The sequence below is a fragment of the Garra rufa genome, chromosome 8, assembly GCF_049309525.1.
Source record: "Garra rufa chromosome 8, GarRuf1.0, whole genome shotgun sequence".
Classification (NCBI taxonomy): Eukaryota; Metazoa; Chordata; class Actinopteri; order Cypriniformes; family Cyprinidae; genus Garra; species Garra rufa.
The window spans coordinates 49466501-49487202 of NC_133368.1; the positions used below are offsets into that span (position 1 = coordinate 49466501).

The window sequence follows — 20702 nt, forward strand, 5'->3', positions numbered from 1 at the left end:
TTCGTGTACTATGTCACTTATATTAGTTTTCTTTTTAAAATTGGCTTTTTAACAATTTATTATTTTTCTATTTTTTATAATGATTTTATTTTCCTTAATGTTTGTTTTAATTGTTATTTTAGTACATCAAGTTAAACTACAAAAAGATGAGCAATACTGCTTTGACAACTAGCTAAAAAAATATTTGAGTATATATTTAGTGTCAACATAATTTCATATTCACTTTAATGTTTTGTTTGTTTGTTTTTTAGAGTGAACTGAAGTATGTGAATGGCTTTGGTACAAATAAACTAATAAATCTCTTTAATTCAATTTTAAAAATGATCTTATCAGTTGCACATATGACTTATATTCCAACTCTCTGAAGTCATATGATGTTTTGAGCAACTAAAAGGCTATAATTAAATTTGTTATGCACTGTATCTGCTCACTATGAATAGAAAAGAGCTCTTTTTGTGTTCCAGCACAGTAAATAATAACAGCACACCAGTTTGAAACAACCAGAGTGAGCAAATGTTCATTTCCAGCCGAACTATTCCTTTAGTATACAAACAACTACAACATTATGACATATTTAATACACATTCATATGCACAGGACGCTGGGGTGTGAGGGAACGGGAGGATGTCAACGGAGCAAAGCGAAGCTAGAAATGAGGGTTAGTATGAAAACACGCAGCGATACACAAACTCAAAGCCCTCCGGACGTCTGACGAACAAACCGACGCTTAATAAAGACAACTGAGGATCATTTGTCCACAAAGTAGGTTTATTTTTATAAAGGAAAGACTACAGGCAGCACAGTCTTAGAGGAATATTAAATAAATTGTTTAAGGTGAAGCATGCAATCTGATTGTTAAGTCAATAATACTGGATGTGAGTGCGGAAAAACTAAGTCACATTGAAAAATGTTAAAAATCGGCCTTATTAAAAGAATAATTCAGGAAAAATTGCAGAAAATGTGCTCACCCTCAGACCATTTAAGATTGGGATGAGTTTGTTTCTTCATTAGATTTGGAGAAATGTGTCACTGCATCACTTGCTCGCCAATGGATGTGAATGGGTGCCGTCAGAATGAGAGTCCAAACAGCTGATAAAAACATCACAATAATCCACAAGTAACCTTGAGAAGATTTTTATTTTTATTTGTTCATTTTTATTTTCATTTTTAAGATTTTTTATCATTAAGACGTTTTTGTTCTGTTTTGATCGTTCTCCTTTTTCAATGTAGGAAGCGTCATCATGGATTTTGGACTTGTGTTTTAGTTAAACTTATCTTAATAGTACAATTTTATTCAGCTCGAGTCTTCTCAAGAATATTTGTGGATTATTGTGATGTTTTTATCAGCCGTTTGGAATCTCATTCTGACGGCACCCATTCACCTCCATTAATGAGCATGTGATGGAATGACACATTTATTCAAATCTGATAAAGAAGCAAACTCATCCTAATCTTGGATGACCTGAGGATGTGCACATTTTCACATTTTCAGCTATGCAACTTCGATTTTTGTGTGAACTATTCATTTTAAATCCTGCACATTTAAAGTCATTGTGAAATGCAGCTAAATGTATGTTTTCGCATTTCTTGGCAACCAGAGGCTACCTAGTTTTTTGCTTAAAATGTGCTCACCCCCAGGCCATTCAAGATTAGGATGAGTTTGTTTCTCAACAGATTTGGAGAAATGTGTCATCGCATCACTTGCTCACAAATGGATGTGAATGGGTGCCGTCAGAATAGGAGTCCAAACAGCTGATAAAAACATCACAATAATCCACAAGTAACCTTGAGAAGATTTTTATTTTTATTTGTTCATTTTTATTTTTATTTTTAAGATTTTTTATCGTTAAGACGTTTTTGTTCTGTTTTGATCGTTCTCCTTTTTCAATGTAGGAAGCGTCATCATGGATTTTGGACTTGTGTTTTAGTTAAACTTATCTTAATAGTACAATTTTATTCAGCTCGAGTCTTCTCAAGAATATTTGTGGATTATTGTGATGTTTTTGTCAGCCGTTTGGACTCTCATTCTGACGGCACCCATTCACCTCCATTAGTGAGCAAGTGATGGAATGACACATTTATTCAAATCTGATAAAGAAGCAAACTCATCCTAATCTTGGATGACCTGAGGATGTGCACATTTTCACATTTTCAGCTATGCAACTTCGATTTTTGTGTGAACTATTCATTTTAAATCCTGCACATTTAAAGTCATTGTGAAATGCAGCTAAATGTATGTTTTCGCATTTCTTGGCAACCAGAGGCTACCTAGTTTTTTGCTTAAAATGTGCTCACCCCCGGCCATTCAAGATTAGGATGAGTTTGTTTCTTCAACAGATTTGGAGAAATGTGTCATCGCATCACTTGCTCGCGAATGGATGTGAATGGGTGCCGTCAGAATAGGAGTCCAAACAGCTGATAAAAACATCACAATAATCCACAAGTAATCCACACCACTCCAGTCCATCAGTTAACATCTTGAGAAGATTTTTACAAAACAAATCCATCATTAAGATGTTTTTGATCTCTCTCCTGATTCAGACCAAACCGCTTTTTTTTACTGTAGGAAGCGCTATTATGGATTACGGACTTGTGTTTTACTTCAAATCATCTTAATGATGGATTTGTTTCCTTTTTGTCTTCTCAAGATTATTTGTGGATTGTTTTTATCAGCCGTTTGGATTCTCATTCTGACGGCACCCATTCACCTCCATTAGTGAGCAAGTGATGGAATGACACATTAATGCAAATCTGATAAAGAAACAAACTCATCCGAATCTTGGATGTGCACTTTTTCACATTTTCAGCTACGTAAATGCATGTTTTTGCAAGTCTTGGCAACCAGAAACTACCTAGTTTTTTATGAATGTTTAACAGGAGCAACAAACCACTGAATCTTTGAATGTTAGAGGGATTTTAGCCGGTTTCTAGTTGTAAACAGGGTTTGTAGAGATACTATAAATAATTTGAAAATCTTAATTTGTGTATACTTTCTTTTTTCTTTGTTTAATAACTGTACCACCTTAATGGTTGGATGTTTTCTACTGTTTAAGAACAACAATGACATTTTTTAGGGGTGTCCACGAATTACATTTCAAAGTCAAATTCAAGCACCTTGTACGAACCCTGTGTAAATGAATGCCTCTAGTATTCAAAACCTAACTATAATTTTTTCAATTATCATGTTTGTGTTTTTTATGTAATGTTTTATTAATGATTAAATCACACAGTGGTCATTCCTACTGACAGATGTTTTTGTTTATTTATTAATAGTAAAGCAGACATTGTTATGAGCAAATCATATAATAAAACATGACAGCCTCTGCTGCATTGCGTTCTGATAATATAAATGCAGTTTAAATGAAATATTTTATGTTTTAAGAATTATTTGTATTTATACGCTTCTTTTTTCACTCTTTCAGTGAAAGGTCTGTGTTGAAAATAACAGTACCGTAAAACATACAATTCAAATCAAACAACAGAACTAGGTTAGTTGTGAAGCAAAGCCGTACACTGACATCTAGCGAGTCTGTCTTTAATACTTCACAAGGATTAAAAATACCAACAATCTTCATAATACTGCTTCAAACAAATGAGTAGAAATGAGAAAAACAACACTGAAAACTGTAAACAAGTCTGAAGGAGGAAAACACCATGAAAACACTGGAAGGCTCACTGGCACAATTGGCAAAATTAATTGGCAAAATTCAGAAAAAAATAGACATTTCTCCTCTAATACAGCGCAACAGATTTTGCGAGTAAAAATCACATTCATTTTCTCCATAAAGACATCAAGAACTCATAGTATATGTGTGGTTTTTTAGGGTTTTGCAAATATTTGCTTCTGCAGAAATTTAAATTCCTGAAAAGAGAACAATTAAATCAGCACCAGTCAAAAATCTGGAATAATTAAGACTTTTTATTGTTTTCAAATGATGTGCAAAAATGCTAAAATATTTTTAGAATTTAAAATAACTCTTTCCTAAGTGAACATCTGTTAAATTGTAATTTATTTCTGTGATCAAATCTGACTTTTCAGCACAGTTACTCTAGTCTTCAGTGTCACATGATGCTTCAGAAATCACTCTAATATGCTGGTTTGGTTCCAGGGTTCGTACAGAAACTGCGAAATGAAATTCCAGGACTTTTCAAGCAGTACTTTTTTGATTTTCAAGGACTTCAATCAGAGATCTCACCTATGTCTTCTATTTCAAATTCTGAGAAAAAAAAAAAAAAAACTGAAATAGATTAATAAAAATACATTTTTACTATAGCAAAACCACGGTTAATTTTCTTAAGGGATGTTTTTGTGTATAGTTTTTCTTTTTTTTTTTTATAACTGTACTGCCTTATTAGAAAAAAAAATGAAAAATGAAAAAAACTGATGAAAAAAATCTAATGATTCGCTATTCGTAATCTGACTCCTGATATTAAATAGTGGTTCGTGAATCGCGAATCAAATGATTCGCAATCCGTGCTCCAAAGTTCTGATCTAAAGCAAATGATTCACGAACCACCATTTCAAACCATCCTTTGATTTGAATTATTCAATTCGCAAAATGATTCACAAACCCGTTCTGATCTAAATCAAACGATTCTCGATACGTGCTACAAAATCCAATCTAAAGCTAAATATTTGCGAAACCGCTCCGAAGTTCTGATCTAAAGCAAATGATTCACGAAACACCATTTCAAAACAGGACTCAGAGCACGGATTGCAAATCATTTGACTTAGATCAAAACTTCAAATCGCATATCACAAATCATTTGATTTGAATCATTTAATTCTAGAAATGAATCACAAATCTGTTCCTATCTAAATCAAATGATTCACGATACGCGCTACAAAATCCGTTCTAAAGCAAAAGATTTGCAAAACTGCTTCGAAGTTCCGATCTAAAGCAAACGATTCACAAACTTTGCATATCACGAATCATTTGATTTAAATCGGAACTTCAAATCGCGAATTGCGAATCATTTGATTTGAGTTATTCAATTTGTGAAATAATTTACAAACCCGTTCTTATTCAGGCAAAAGATTCGCGAAATTGCTCAGAAGTTCCACATGGAACCACTTGGCTCACAAATCATTTGACTTGGATCGAAACTTTGCGTATCATGAATCATTTGATTTGATTCATCCAATTCGAAAAATGATTCACGGACCTGTTCCAGTATAAATCAAATGCTTCGCTGTACGTGGCACAAAAAAAAACGAAAGCAAAAAATTTGCGAAACCGATCCGAAGTTCTGAAGCAAACAATTCACGAACCACTATTTCAAATCTGGACTCGGAGCATAATCCGCGAATCATTTGACTTCGATCGAAACTGCGTATCGCAAATCATTTGATTTAGATCAGGACTTTAAATCACATGTCACGAATCGTTTGATTTGAATCATTCAATTTGCAAAATGATTCACAAACCCATTCCGATCTAAATCTTATGGTTTGCGATACGTGCTACAAAATCCAGATGTGCGAAACCGCTCCGAAGTTTCGATCTAAATCAAATGATTCGCGAGCCATGTGCTTCATGAATCATTTGCTTTAGATCGGAACTTCAAGCACAGATCGTGAATCATTTGATTTGAATCATTTAATTTGCGAAATAATTCACGAACCCTTTCCGATCTAAGCAAAAGATTTGCTAAACTGCTCGAATGATTCGCAATCCGTGCTCTAAAGTTTTGATCTAAAGCAAACGATCACAAACCACGAATTTAAATCAGGACACGGAGCACGGATCACAAATCACGAATCATTAGACTTAGATCAGGACTTCAAATCGCGTATTGCGAGTCACTTGATCTGAATCTTTCAATTCGCAAAATGGTTCACTGAATGGAACTCGTTCCGATCTAAATCAAATAATTTACGATACGCGATTTAACGTCCTGATCCGAATTAAATGATTCGCAATACACGATTTGATCGGAGCGCTTCAAAACAGTGAATCATTTTGCGACTCAACGGTTTAATTCATTCCGAGTTACGAAATGCTCCATTTCAACCATCACTACGTACTTTTTAAAATAATTACAAGTGATGTTAACATTAAAAATGAATGGCTCTTTTAATTTGATTTAGGTTTTTTTTCTAGTGAATCGCTTAAAATGAATGAACGAAGCCACGAGTTTGAATCAATCGGAGCGGCTCCGGCGTAAATGACTCAATTGATTCGGTTCATCTGTTCCTCTTTTCGCATCTTCAGCCATGTTTACAAAATTAAATACTTATTTAGACAAATTGTCTTCCATCAATTCAAGCACTTTTTAAGTACCTATTGCTATTTCAAGGGGTTTCCAAGCCTTAAATTTCAAAAAGTCAAAATCAAGTACTTTAAGTATCTTGTACGAACCCTGAAAAATACTGTCAAATTCTAAAATATTTTTAGAATTTAAAATAACTCTTTTCTATGGGATTATCTGTTCAAATGTAATTTATTCCTGTGATCAAAGTTGAATTTTCAGCATCATTACTTCAGTGTCACATGCTTCAGAATTCATCCTAATATGCCGTTTTGAGAATTTTCCAGCATCTCTATTGAGAAAATGAATGGGAAAAGCACTTTCCTCTGTTGCGCTGTGCGTCTGTCCTGCCTTTTGATAATACTTTGTAGGAGGAATTTAAAGAGACTTGGTGTTAGGCTTGAAATTAGGCTTTTCTAGTGGTTGCAGAAATGAAGGCAAAGTCTGGATAACAACACGTCCATGTTTACAGACACAGGCAGCACCGGCGTCCAAATGCTACATCTGTGTACAATCCTATATTTACACATTACATGTCAAAAGCGATGAAATGTTCCTCTCGTTTGTTTTCGTTTCTATTATTTTAGTCCGTATTGTCAGTGGCTGCTCGTTCTAGGCACTTTCATGCAACTGCGTTAAAATTTAGTGCAGCAGTCCTCTCGACTCTTAAACTTCAAAACAGCAAAGTTATATGTGGTAGCCATCATGTAGATGAGCTGGTGGAAGAGAAAGCACAAAAATCAGACGGAAAATTAATGACGGAATTAAGAAAATGCTGAAATCCATTGGTATTTAAACTGAAGTTGCATGGATTTTTAAAATAGCAGAATAAAGTTGCAAATGCATATAGAAAAATGATTTACATTAGTAGGCCAAAGAACAGAAACATCTCTAGCTGCGTTGACTTAACAGCCAGGAGTTATTTAAATATAAAAATTATATTACAAATAAAAGTTATAGTGAAAATTTATTAATTAATTAATTTATACATTTATATAATTATTAATTTATATTAAACAAATAGTGAAAAGTATTATTTTGTAAAATAATAATAATACAAACAACTTAAAATAAAATAAATAAATACATGCATAAACAAATAAATACTCATGTAATTATTTAATAATTAAAAAAATAAATCAAATAAAATTTATAGAGAAAAGCAAGATATTTGCAAAAAAGCTATTAAATAAACATTTAATAAATTAAATAATGCAGCACAAATAGTAAATTTCACAATTTTTGTGAAAATTTTAGTAAAAAAAAATAATATTACTATTATTTAACAATATAAATTAAATAATTAAATAAACATTTTATAAACCAAATGTATAGTGGAAAGCAAGACATTTGTACAATTAAATAAAATAAAGAAAATAATTATTAAATTATTATGTAATAAAATGTAAATGAAAAATAACTAATACAATTAAACATTACAAATAAAATTTTAAATAATATTGAATTGAATTGAAAATAAAAATTAAATGAATAAACTAAAACTAAATTTATAGTAAATAAAAGCATTACAACATTACAAATAAAATAATTGGTATTATATTTTAATATACATTTTGAAATATATATATATATATATATATATATATATAAATATAATAGTAATAAATTATTATTATTACTATTATTTAACAATATAAATTAAAATAATTAATTAAATAATTAAATTATGTAATAAAAAAGAAATTGAAAAAGAACTAATAAAATTGAACATTACAAATAAAATTAAAAATACAAATTAAATGAATAAAACAAACTAAAACTAAATTTGTAGTAATTAACATTACAAATAAAAATTATTTGTACATATTATTTTAATATACATTTTGCAATATATATATATATATTAGTAATAAATTATTATTATTACTATTATTTTACAATATTAAACAAATAAATAATAAAATAAACATTACAAATCAAATTTACAGTGAAAAGCAAGACATTTGTAAAATTAAATAAATAAAATCAATGATTCTTTTTCTTTTTTAATTTTATGACATAATAATTAAGTAAATTAAAAATAAATTAAACATTACAAATAAAATTAAACTAAAAGTAAAATGTCATTAATGAAACAAAGCAAATTAAAAGATTTTTTTTTAAATTATAACAATATATAACTTTAAATAAACAAATATTTAAATAAAAGCACAATGTTTTGCATATATTGTTATAATAAATATTTAGTATATATTATATTTATTTTAAGCAAAATAAAATAAATAAATAAATAATTATTGAATACAATTCAATTTAAAAAAAATAAATAAATAAACGGTTTAAATAAAATTCAGGCCATCCATCAACTGATGGTGTGACACAAAACACTGGATGCTCCCAGTTTTGACAGCGTTTTTGATTATAATGGGACTGATGTAGTGATGTTTTGTTGCAATAAGACTAAATTTCCCTCAAGGCATCAGTAAAGTATGTGCAAAATTATTCAAAATTGTGCAAAAGTATTCCTTTCCATTTAAATGCATGCACCTTTAGAGCAAAATCAAGTCTTCTCGAGTGAACTTGTGGGATGTTACCACAAAACTAACCATTAGGATCAGGGGCTTAAAGCACATGGTTTGCAGTATGATGCTGGGAATGAAGGGACAAAAAGAGGAGGAAGAGGAACAAACACCCCATATATGTGACCATAAAATAAACATCCGCTTACCAGAGCAATGACCGTCGCTCCGGCTCCGGCACAGGCCACGATATACAGATGGTAAGACAGGTAGAACTGAAACAGACAAATAGGAAATCATGTGCTGGAGGACAAATACACTAGTGAGAGTGTGACAAATGTGTTTTTATACGCTGGTGTTGCAAATAACATTTTAGTGAAAATTATGTTTGTTAAAAAAAATTTAATAAATGATTCAATAATTTATTAAATAAATTAAAATAAAACATAGTTTACTAAAATTAAAAAAATATTATGTAAAGAAATAATAAAACTAAAATAAAAATTTATAGTGAAAAGCAAGAAATTTGTAAAAAAAAAAAAAAAAATTAATATTAATATTAATACATTTAATATTATTTAAACTTAAAATAATTACGTAAAATTAAATATTAAATAAAGAAATAAAATAAACATTAAAATAAACATTACATTTTTACTAAAATTAAAAAAAATATTATATAAAGAAATAATAAAACTAAAATTAAAATTTATAGTGAAAAGCAAGAAATTTGTAAAAAAAAAAAAATTTATATTAATATTAATACATTTAATATTAATTAAACTTAAAATAATTACGTAAAATTAAATATTAAATAAAGAAATAAAATAAACATTAAAATAAACATTACATTACAAATCAAACGTATAGTCAAAAGCAACAAATTTATATAAAAAAATTAAATAAAGAAATAAAATAAAACAAAATAAACATTACTATTTACATTACTATTATTATTTTTATTACTATAAACTAAACCTAATTTACTAATTTAAAATAAACATTACATTTCAAATCAAATGTATAGTGAAAAGCACATTTTTAAAAAATGTATTATGTCATAAAATAAATGATTAAATAATTTGTATTTAAATTAAACTAAACCTAATTTACTACAATTAAATAATATTAAATAAAGAAATGATAAAACTAAAATATAAATTACAGTACGAATCAAATTTTTTAGTGAAAAGCAAGAAACTTGTAAAAAAATACAATCAATTATTGAATAATTATTTAACATTAATTAAACTAAAAATGATTTATTAAAATTAAATATTAAATAAATAGAATAAAAAATTAAACATTACAAATCAATTGTTAGTAAAAAGAAAGGTGTTTGTAAAAGATGTATGATAAATTATGCAATAACTATTTAATCATTTTATTAGTAAAAAAAAATAAGATTAAATATTTTTTAAATAAATTAAACCTAATTTGCTCAAATTAAATAATATTAAATAAAGAAATGATAAAATTAAAATAAAAATTACAGTATGAATCAAATTTTTAGTGAGAAGCAAGAAACTTGTAAAAAATAAAATAAATTATCGAATAATGATTTAATATTAAACTAAAAATAATTAATTAAAATTAAATAAATAAAAAATAAACATTACATTACAAATCATTTGTTAGTAAAGAGAAAGGTATTTGTAAAAAATGTATGATAAATTATGCAATAACTATATAATAGTTTTATTTGTAAAAAAAAAGTTTAAATATTTTTTTAATAAATTAAACTAAACATAATTGACTAAAATTAAATAATGTTAAATAAAGTAATGATAAAACTAAAATAAAAATTACATTACAAATCAAATGGTAAAAAATTACAAAATTGATTAAATAATTGTTTAAAACATTAAACTAAAAATAATTAAATTAAATAAACATTACATTACAAATCATTTTTAAGTAAAAAAAGAAAGGTATTTGTAAAAAAGATATGAGAAATTATAAAATATGACCTATTTAATAATTATATTTGTTAAAAAAAGATTATTTTTTTTATAAATTAAACTACACTTACTAAACTTACTCAAATTAAATAATATTAAATAAAGAAATTATAAAACTGAAATAAAAATTACATTACAAGTCAAATTTATAGTAAAAAGCAAGACTTTGTAAAGAAATGACAATAATAAATGATTCAATTAATATTTAATATTATTTTAACTAGAAACAATTACAATTAAATATTAAATAAACAAATAAAGCAAGAAATTTGTAGAAAAAATAATACTAAATGATTCAATTACTATTTAATATTAATTAAACTAAAAATAATTAATTAAACTTAAACATTAGGTAAAGAAATAAAGATAAACATTAAAATAAACATCACATTACAAATCAAATCTATAGTGAAAAGCAAGAAATAAAAAAGATTAAATAAAATTAGCAGTGAAAAGCATGGTATTTGTAAAATATAATAATAATAATAAATGATTAAATTATTATTTAATATGAATTAAACAAAAAATATTATAAAATAAACACTAAAATAAACATTACATTACAAATCAAATGTATAGTAAAAACAAGACAAAAAGATAATAATAATAATAAATAATAATTTATTGAAATTAATTGTAAGGCACGTAGAACTGCAACAGACAAACAGGAAATCATTACTATTTTTATATTAATTAAATTTATTTTATTGAATTTGTTTTAGTATTTTAATTTAATTTGTATATAAATATTATATTTATTATTTTTACATTTAATTTTATTTGAGTTAAATTTACATTAGAATTTATTACTTGTAATTTTTTTTTATTCATTTATATTTAATAATTTAAACTAGTATGTGACAAATGTGTTTTCGTACCTCGCTGGTGTTGCAAATATCACCTAGCGTTGAGCCGCAAGCTTTGCCCGGTGTTGCGTTCCATGGAATGATACCTGTATGAACGTACAAACAACATTAACACAATCACACAACTCTAAATCCTTGTCAACACTTTGTTGATAGTAAAGATACAGGTGGGGGGTTTGAGGAGCACAATTGTGAAATGTTTTATGTTGTATTCTGTTTAGAGGATCGTACCGTACTGCCGCACATCCACGCAGATGTTCTCGATGGAGGTGAGGTTGGCCATCGGTGAGCGCATTGCAGCGCAGGTGGACCACATGTTGTAGAAAAGGAACACGGGAACCGCTGAGAAGCCGAAAACCCCGAGCCAGGCGATTCCCAGGATGTACGTCAGGAACACGAACTGAGAAAGAGATGATTGAACCATTATAGCATTGGCACCGCAGACTACAATCACTCATACTGTTAGTTAGCACTGGGTCATTCATGATGATTATGAAAACAAGATTATAAATATAAAACAATTATTGTTCCACTATCCCTTAACATATTAAACATATATATAATTTGTTTTCATTTTGCAATTTATTTCAACATTTTATTACAGTTGTTCTCATTTAATTGGATTCAATTTATTTTAATTTATTACTATTACTAGTGCTATTTATTACTATTATTTAAATATATGTATAAATAAATAAATTTTTTAATTTGTTTTTATTTTGTAATTTATTTCAATATTTTATAAAAAAAAAAACTCATTTAATTTCTCATTTAATTTATTTTCATTTATTACTATTACTACTACGATGTATTACTATATATATATATATATATATATATATATATATATATATATATATATATATATATATATATATATAATTTTTATTTGTTATTAATTTGTAATTTATTTCACTATTTAATTAACTTTTTTTATTTAATTTGGTTCAATTTATTTTTATTTAATACGATTACTACTACTATTTATTACTATTTTTTATTTATATATATATATATATATATATATAAATAAATTTTTTTTATTTTGTCATTTTTCACTACTTTATTAAATCATTTCTCATTTAATTTGAATCAATTTGTTTTTTACTATTACTACTACTATTTATTACTATTATTTATAACTTTATTTATTTAGATATAATTTTTTTTGTTGTTTTTTAGTAATTTATTTCACTATTTTAATAAAAAAAGTTCTCATTTAATTTGATTCGATTACTATTTATTTATATATAAATAAAGTATTTTTATTTGTTTTTATTTTGTAATTTATTTCACTATTTTATTAACTTTTTTTATTTAATTTGGTTCAATTTATTTTTATTTAATACGATTACTACTACTATTTATTACTATTTTTTATTTTTATATATATATATATATATATATATATATATATATATATATATATAAATAAATTATTTTTATTTTGTCATTTTTCACTACTTTATTAAATCATTTCTCATTTAATTTGAATCAATTTGTTTTTTACTATTACTACTACTATTTATTACTATTACTATTATTTATAACTTTATTTATTTAGATATATTTTTTGTTTTGTTTTTTAGTAATTTATTTCACTATTTTAATAAAAAAAGTTCTCATTTAATTTGATTCGATTACTATTTATTTATATATAAATAAAGTATTTTTATTTGTTTTTATTTTGTAATTTATTTCACTATTTTATTAACTTTTTTTATTTAATTTGGTTCAATTTATTTTTATCTAATACGATTACTACTACTATTTATTACTATTTTTTATTTAAATTATTTTTATTTTGTCATTTTTCACTACTTTATTAAATCATTTCTCATTTAATTTGAATCAATTTGTTTTTTACTATTACTACTACTATTTATTACTATTACTATTATTTATAACTTTATTTATTTAGATATATTTTTTGTTTTGTTTTTTAGTAATTTATTTCACTATTTTAATAAAAAAAGTTCTCATTTAATTTGATTCGATTACTATTTATTTATATATAAATAAAGTATTTTTATTTGTTTTTATTTTGTAATTTATTTCGCTATTTTATAAAAAAAACTCATTTAATTTCTCATTTAATTTGATTTGATTTATTTTCATTTATTACTATTACTACTACAATGTATTACTATATATATATATATATATATATATATATATATATATATAAAATTTTTATTTGTTATTATTTAGTAATTTATTTCACTATTTAATTAACTTTTTTTTATTTAATTTGGTTCAATTTATTTTTATTTAATACTATTACTACTACTATTTATTATATATATATATATATATATATATATATATATATATATATATATAAATAAATAAATTATTTTTATTTTGTCATTTATTTCACTAATTTATTAAATCATTTCTCATTTAATTTGAATCAATTTGTTTTTTACTATTACTACTACTATTTATTACTATTACTATAATTTATAACTTTATTTAGATATAAATATTTTTTTGTTGTTTTTTAGTAATTTATTTCACTATTTTAATAAAAAAAAGTATATAAATAAAGTATTTTTATTTGTTTTTATTTTGTAATTTATTTCACTATTTTATTAACTTTATTTAATTTGGTTCAATTTATTTTTATTTAATACTATTACTACTACTACTATTTATTACTATTTTTTATTTTTATATAAATAAATATATTATTTTTATTTGTTTTTATTTTGTAATTTAATTCACTATTTTATTACAATTTTTCCTCATTGAATTTGATTCGATTTATTTTATTTAGTACTACTACTACTATTATTTATTACTATAAATTTATGTATGAATACATTTTTATTTTGTAATTTATTTCAATATTTAATTTAAAAAAGTTTATCTAATTTGATTCGATTTATTTTTATTTATTACTATTGCTACTACTACTATTTATTCGTATTTATTTTATAAAATTCTGTTTACATTTCTTATTTGTTTTTATTTTTTATGTTACTCTAAAGTAAAATAAACTTTTTTATTTATTTCACTCCTATTTAAATAATTTTCTAATATATTTAGATTTTTATTATTATATTTTTATTATTTATTATATTTTATAATTTCTTTCACCATATTATTTCAGTATATCTGCTTGAGGTTCCCGTATTTTTATTTTATAAATAAATAAATTATTTTAAAAAAATTTTTTGTAATTTTTCACTATTTTATTAATTTTTTTCCCATTCAATCTATTTTTCTTTATTACTATTGCTACTATTATTTATAACTATTTTTTTATTTACATATAAATTATTTTAATGTTTTTATTTAGTAATTTATTTCACTATTTTAATAAAACAATTTATATATATTTATATAATTTTTTTGTGTTTTTTTTTAAATCATATTATTTATCAGTATATGTACAGAAGGTTCCCATACCATCCCGCTGATGCAGCGTCCGCAGACCGTGGTCTTGAACTCGCTGTGGAGCTCTTTGACGGCGCTGGTGGTGTAAAATCCCTCGGCGAGCAGAATGATGCCGTACAAGAAGAAGAAGGAGGCGATGCCGTAAATGACGTACTGCATGAGCTGGATTCTGCAGAAGACACCAGAACATTTCACAGATGTTACAGCTTGTGTGTGTGTTTCATTTCCATCCATCCAGAATATCGTGATTCTCCCATTAACCTCTGTCCTGAAGACTCAGCATAGTTTGAGAACATCTCATCACTGCATCTGACTTTAATTAAAGTGTTGAGATGAAGAACAGAACTAATGTGAAGCGCTGAGAAATCATCAACAGATGCGCGTGGATTTTAACCGAACACAAAACAACTGCCCAGGATTATTTATAACAGGTGAGTGTTCTCATCTGAAGAGAATCTGGAGCTCAGAATGATTTCTGAAGGATCATGTGACACTGAAGACTGCAGTAATGATGCTGAAGATGCAGCTTTGATCACAGGAATAAATTATATTTTAAAACATATTCAGATAGAAATCAGTTATATATTTTATATTTTATTTTCATTTATTTGTTTATTTATTTATTTATTTCACTATTTATAATAATATTCAATAATATTAATAATATTCAAATATTTTTTTATTTATTAATATTACTACTGCTATTTATGACTTGTTTGTTTATATTTTGTAATTTCATTTATATCAATGATTTAAATATTAATATAAATAATATATAAATATATTATTTTATGAATTAAATTATATTTTTTATTTTCTGTTTATTAAGGTTTTAACTCTAAATTTGTGCAGTTTTCAGTGGGTTAGTGATATTTTTAATGTATATTATTTTGTAATTTATTTCTTTTATTTTAAAATAATTTAGTTTGATTTTATTTAATTTTATTTATTACTATTTATTACCATTTTATATATATTATATATTATATTTTTTTTTTTCTTTTTTATTTGTAATTTATTTCACTATTTTATTAAAAAATGTTCTCATTTATAAATATAATTTTATTAGTTTATACTTTGTAATTTCTTTCCGTTTTATTTTTTTAATAATTCATTTAATTTAATTAGATTTATTTGTATTTATTACTATTACTACTACTATTTATTACTATTTATTTAAATATAAATAAATAAATCTATAAATCTGTCATTTCTTTCACTATTTTATTTTTTAAAAATTATAATTTTACATTTTTTTTCTATTTTTATTTATTACTATTACTACCACCATTTATTTAAATATAAATAAATAAATAAATAAATAAATAAATAAATATATATATATATATATATATATATATATATATATATATATATATATATATTTTTTTTTTTTTTTTTTTTTTGTAATTTATTTCACTATTTTATGCATTTTTTAAAATTTCATTTAATTTGATTTAATTTATTTTTAAAATGCAGCTTTGATCACAGGAATACATTATATTTTAAAATTGTAATATTTCAGATTTTTTATTTGTTTTTAACTACTACTTTTTATTACTATTTTTATTTATACATACAAATAAATTTATAATTTTTATTTTGTAATTTATTTAACTATTTTATTAAAAAAAAAAAATTATATTAAATTTTGTATTACTATTACTACCAGGATTTATTTAAATATAAATAAATTATTTTTATTTGTTATTATTTTGTAATTTATTTCACTTACTGTTTGTAACTGTTTTATATTTAAAAAAATAATAATTTGATTAAATTTCATTTTAAAATGCAGCTTTGATTAAAGGGATAAATTATATTTTAAAATATACTTAGATAGAAATCAGCTATTTGAAATGGTAATAATATTTCAGATCTTTTCACAGGATCTTCCGGACTCACATGTCGGTCAGCATGGCGTGGTCTGTGGTGATCTTGGAGAAGTGGTTCTCCAGGATGGTGAGGGTTCCTGTGAGAGCGACGTGTCCACAGCCGCAGAAGAGCGCCACACCGGAGAAGCACAGGATGGTGGCCACCAGAGACGCGTACGGCACGCCGCCCAGACATTTGATACAGCACTCGAAACAACCTGAACACACACACACACACAGACTCTCTTAATACACAATACAGTCTGATCAAATGAGCACTATGTAGACATTTGGAATCAGTAAGATTTTTAACGGCTTTTAAAAGAGACTTTACTGCTCATCAAGGCTGCATTTATTTGATTAAATAAAAAACAGAAAAAAACTGTAATAGTGAAATGTTAATGCAATTTAAAATAGTGTTTTTCTATTTAAATGTACTTTAAAATACAATTTATTCCTGTGATGCAAAGCTGAAAAATAGCCTATATCTTGCAATTCTGAGGAAAGTAGTGCAAAAAAGAACTGCATTTGTGAAATAAAATGAATTACCTTTTTAATTTGAATATTTATTTAATTTGTACTTTTATTTACTTTTATTTTATGTATTTATTTATATTTATTCATTTTTTTTAATGTATTTATTCTTTCTATTACTATTTATTTATTTTATTAATTACCTTTGAAATTTTTTATTTTATTTATTATTTTATTTTATTTTGAATTGGCTTCCATTAAAAAAAAATAAGACTTTTTTTCTAGTAATTTTAAAAATAAAAATAAAAACTGTTTATAAATCTATAATAGATTTATTTATTTATTATTTTATTTATTTATTTCATAGTAAATACATGTAACGTGTAACAAGAACACCTTAAAATAAAGTGTTACCATTAATTCTTTTTAAATATAGCTATTGTAGTAATCTGCTGAAAACTCCTGTATTTTTCATATAATCAATATATAATCACAGAAAAACAAAATACCAGATGTGTCAGTTTTTCCCCAATATCATGCAATCCTAATATATACAGTACCACAGAATAAAAAAAAAAAAAAAAAAAAATGCACAAAAATTAAAATTGCCATTTACTGATCCTCTTGTTATTCAAAACTTGTATGATTTAATGTTTTCCATGTTTTGCATGAGGAACAAATGAAATTTAAGTCCTAAGTGATAATCTTACCCGGCAACAAAACTTTGAAATCTCATTCATGTTCATATTAGGACTCAAAAATGGCGTTTTTGCCACATCAAGACTTGCATAACTTCAAAAGACTTGGAATATAATGCACAATTAATATGATACTTTTATGATGTTTTTTGTTCTTGTGGTCAATGTTGTAAATTCATGATGCATTTCTAAAAATAAAACCAAAGGCTTTGTTTTCCACAGAAAAATATGGAAAAAATAAAAGCGTAACAACAAGACAGTCAATAAAACTGCTTTTGGGTGAATTATTCCTTTAATAAATGTGCCATCAAACTGTGAAGCTCCTAATTAAAAACGTGTGTGTTTATTTCTGCTCAGTTTGAAGAGGTTAAATTAATGCTACAAACGTTTCTGCTCCAGATCTTCACAAACAAAAAACAAACCAACCAATAAAAAAAACATATGCACACTTTGGCTGTTGGTTGGTTTATTAAACAGAGAATGCATGCATACAAGGATGAAGAGCATAAAAACAATCCTGCATTAATAACTAACACAGCTGTAGCTGTAGCACAAATAAGCAAAAATTACAATTATAAAATTATAATTAATATATATATAAAAACAATCATGGGCCCGTTAAATATAAACATTTTTGTTCATATATCATGAGATATACACAATTCTGAGTAAAGTATTGCCAAAAAAGTTTAAATAAAATTATTTTTATTTTGTTTATATTTGTTTATATTTATATTTATATATTAAAATGAGAAATACTGCCTTGGTAAAGAGCAGAAATTTAAACAAAAGTTTTTTTTTTTTGTTAATTTTTATGATTTTATTTTAGTTTCAGCTTTAGTTTATAATAGCAATGGTTTTCAAAAGGTTTTGTGACACTGATTATATATGACGACAGTAGCATGTTTAACAAGCCTCAAATGATGAGATTTGAGTCTAGATGTGTACATTTATCACCTTCATCCGGAGCTAGAAAACACAGCAGTGATTTAATTCAGGGCCCCATTGTGCAGCGTCTGAATCCTGAACGTTCCTCGACGTGGAGGCCTTTTTCCCAGCACACAAAGGCAAATTAAAGCAGATATATTAAGCAGCAGAGAGAGGCCCTTTCAGAGCCCGTCTGCGTCCGACAGTTTGTGCCCAGCTTTTATGAGGCTCACCGGGGTGAAAGCTTTCTGTCCCAAATAGTGAATAGCAGTTTCCATAGCAGCGAGTTAACCACAACCCAGTGAGTATCGCCCACGGCACAGTCTCTCACGACCCACAACACACACTCTTATGAAGCCACTTAAATGCTCCCATCTCAATGAGAAACTCTACTCTCCATTCCCAGCCTCTCTGGAAACTCTTGGGAAATCGGTGAAGTTTTGGTAAGTAAGAGTGGTCAGTATGACCAAAATCATCAGATGATTCTTATCAAATAAATTAATCAGTCTGACATTAGTTTAAAAACAGCTTTTTAAAAACTTCATTTTTTGGAATCTGAATTCTTTATGAGTAATTATTTTTATTATAAATTTATTAATAAATACGTTTTATTCATTTTGTTATCATTTAAAGAAATGTGCTTTGTAAATAAATAAATATTTTATATATAACTTATTTTTTAATTTTAATTTTAATTATTCATTTATTTACATTTTTTATTTTTGCAATTAAGCTAATTATGATATATAATTTATTTATTTATATCTTTATTTTTATCAACATAAATGTATTTACAATTCAATTACATTAATAATTTATTTATATTTTCTGAATTCTTAATTTGTAATTTTATTTGAATTATATTTTAATGTATTGTGTACAGTGGTTATTAAAACATCCCATATATAAAATATATATATATTAATAAATACATTTTAGTTATTATTTATTTATTTATTTATAGAAATGTGCTTTGTCATAAAGTCCCACTGCAAAAATAAAAATGTAAATAAATATAGTATATATAATTTATTTTTATTTATTATTTTTGCAATTTAACTAATTATGATATATATAACTTATTTATATATTCAAATTTTTTTGTAATAAATATCAATAATCTAATTTAATTATATTAATAATTTATTAATTTTTTTGATTTCTTAATTACTAATTATTTTCATTTTTATTATATTTTAATGTATTGCGTACAGTGGTTATTAAAACATCCCCAAAAAAGTATATTTACTAATAAATAAATTTTATTTATTATTATCTTTATCGATTTATTTATTTATTTTTATTTATAGAAATGTGCTTTGTAAAAGTCAAAAATAAAAATATAAATAAAAAATAATAACATTATATTATTATATAAACATGTATAAATATAAATAAGTTTTAAGTAATTTTATAAGTAAAACCTATGTATTTATTTATTTTAATATTTTTGCAATATAACTAATTATTATATCTTTCTGATTGCTATTCACATTTTTAATCAATATAATCAATTTAATTATATTAATTAATTTATTTATTTTTCGTCATCTTATTATTAATTATTAATACATTTTACTTTTAACTTTATATTTTACTTAAATGAGATATTTAATTAATTACTCATTTATTATTTCTTTATTTGCTTACTTGTTTAATTAAGCAAGCGCATTTCTCTCTCCACGATCATTAATTAATCAATTCTAATTTTTGTTTTGTAATTTTTTTTAATAAGATTTATTCATATTAAAAATGCATCTAAAACACA

At 24.8% G+C, this 20702-nt stretch overlaps 1 protein-coding gene across 2 annotated transcripts in view; it reads right to left on the reverse strand.

The window, feature by feature from the left end:
• gpm6bb (glycoprotein M6Bb) overlaps positions 1-20702 on the reverse strand; it is a 56651-nt gene that overhangs the window by 1672 nt on the left and 34277 nt on the right. The window contains exons 2-7 of one of the 2 annotated variants that reach the window (XM_073845339.1): positions 16867-17053; positions 14974-15130; positions 11791-11959; positions 11572-11645; positions 8942-9007; positions 3241-6968 (exon numbers count right to left, since the gene is read on the reverse strand). In XM_073845339.1, coding sequence (XP_073701440.1) covers positions 6888-6968; positions 8942-9007; positions 11572-11645; positions 11791-11959; positions 14974-15130; positions 16867-17053 — 734 coding nt within the window. In that variant the 3' untranslated portion in view covers positions 3241-6887. Of the gene's footprint in view, positions 1-3240; positions 6969-8941; positions 9008-11571; positions 11646-11790; positions 11960-14973; positions 15131-16866; positions 17054-20702 lie in introns of those variants that run through there. The other variant, XM_073845338.1, reaches the window with a different exon arrangement.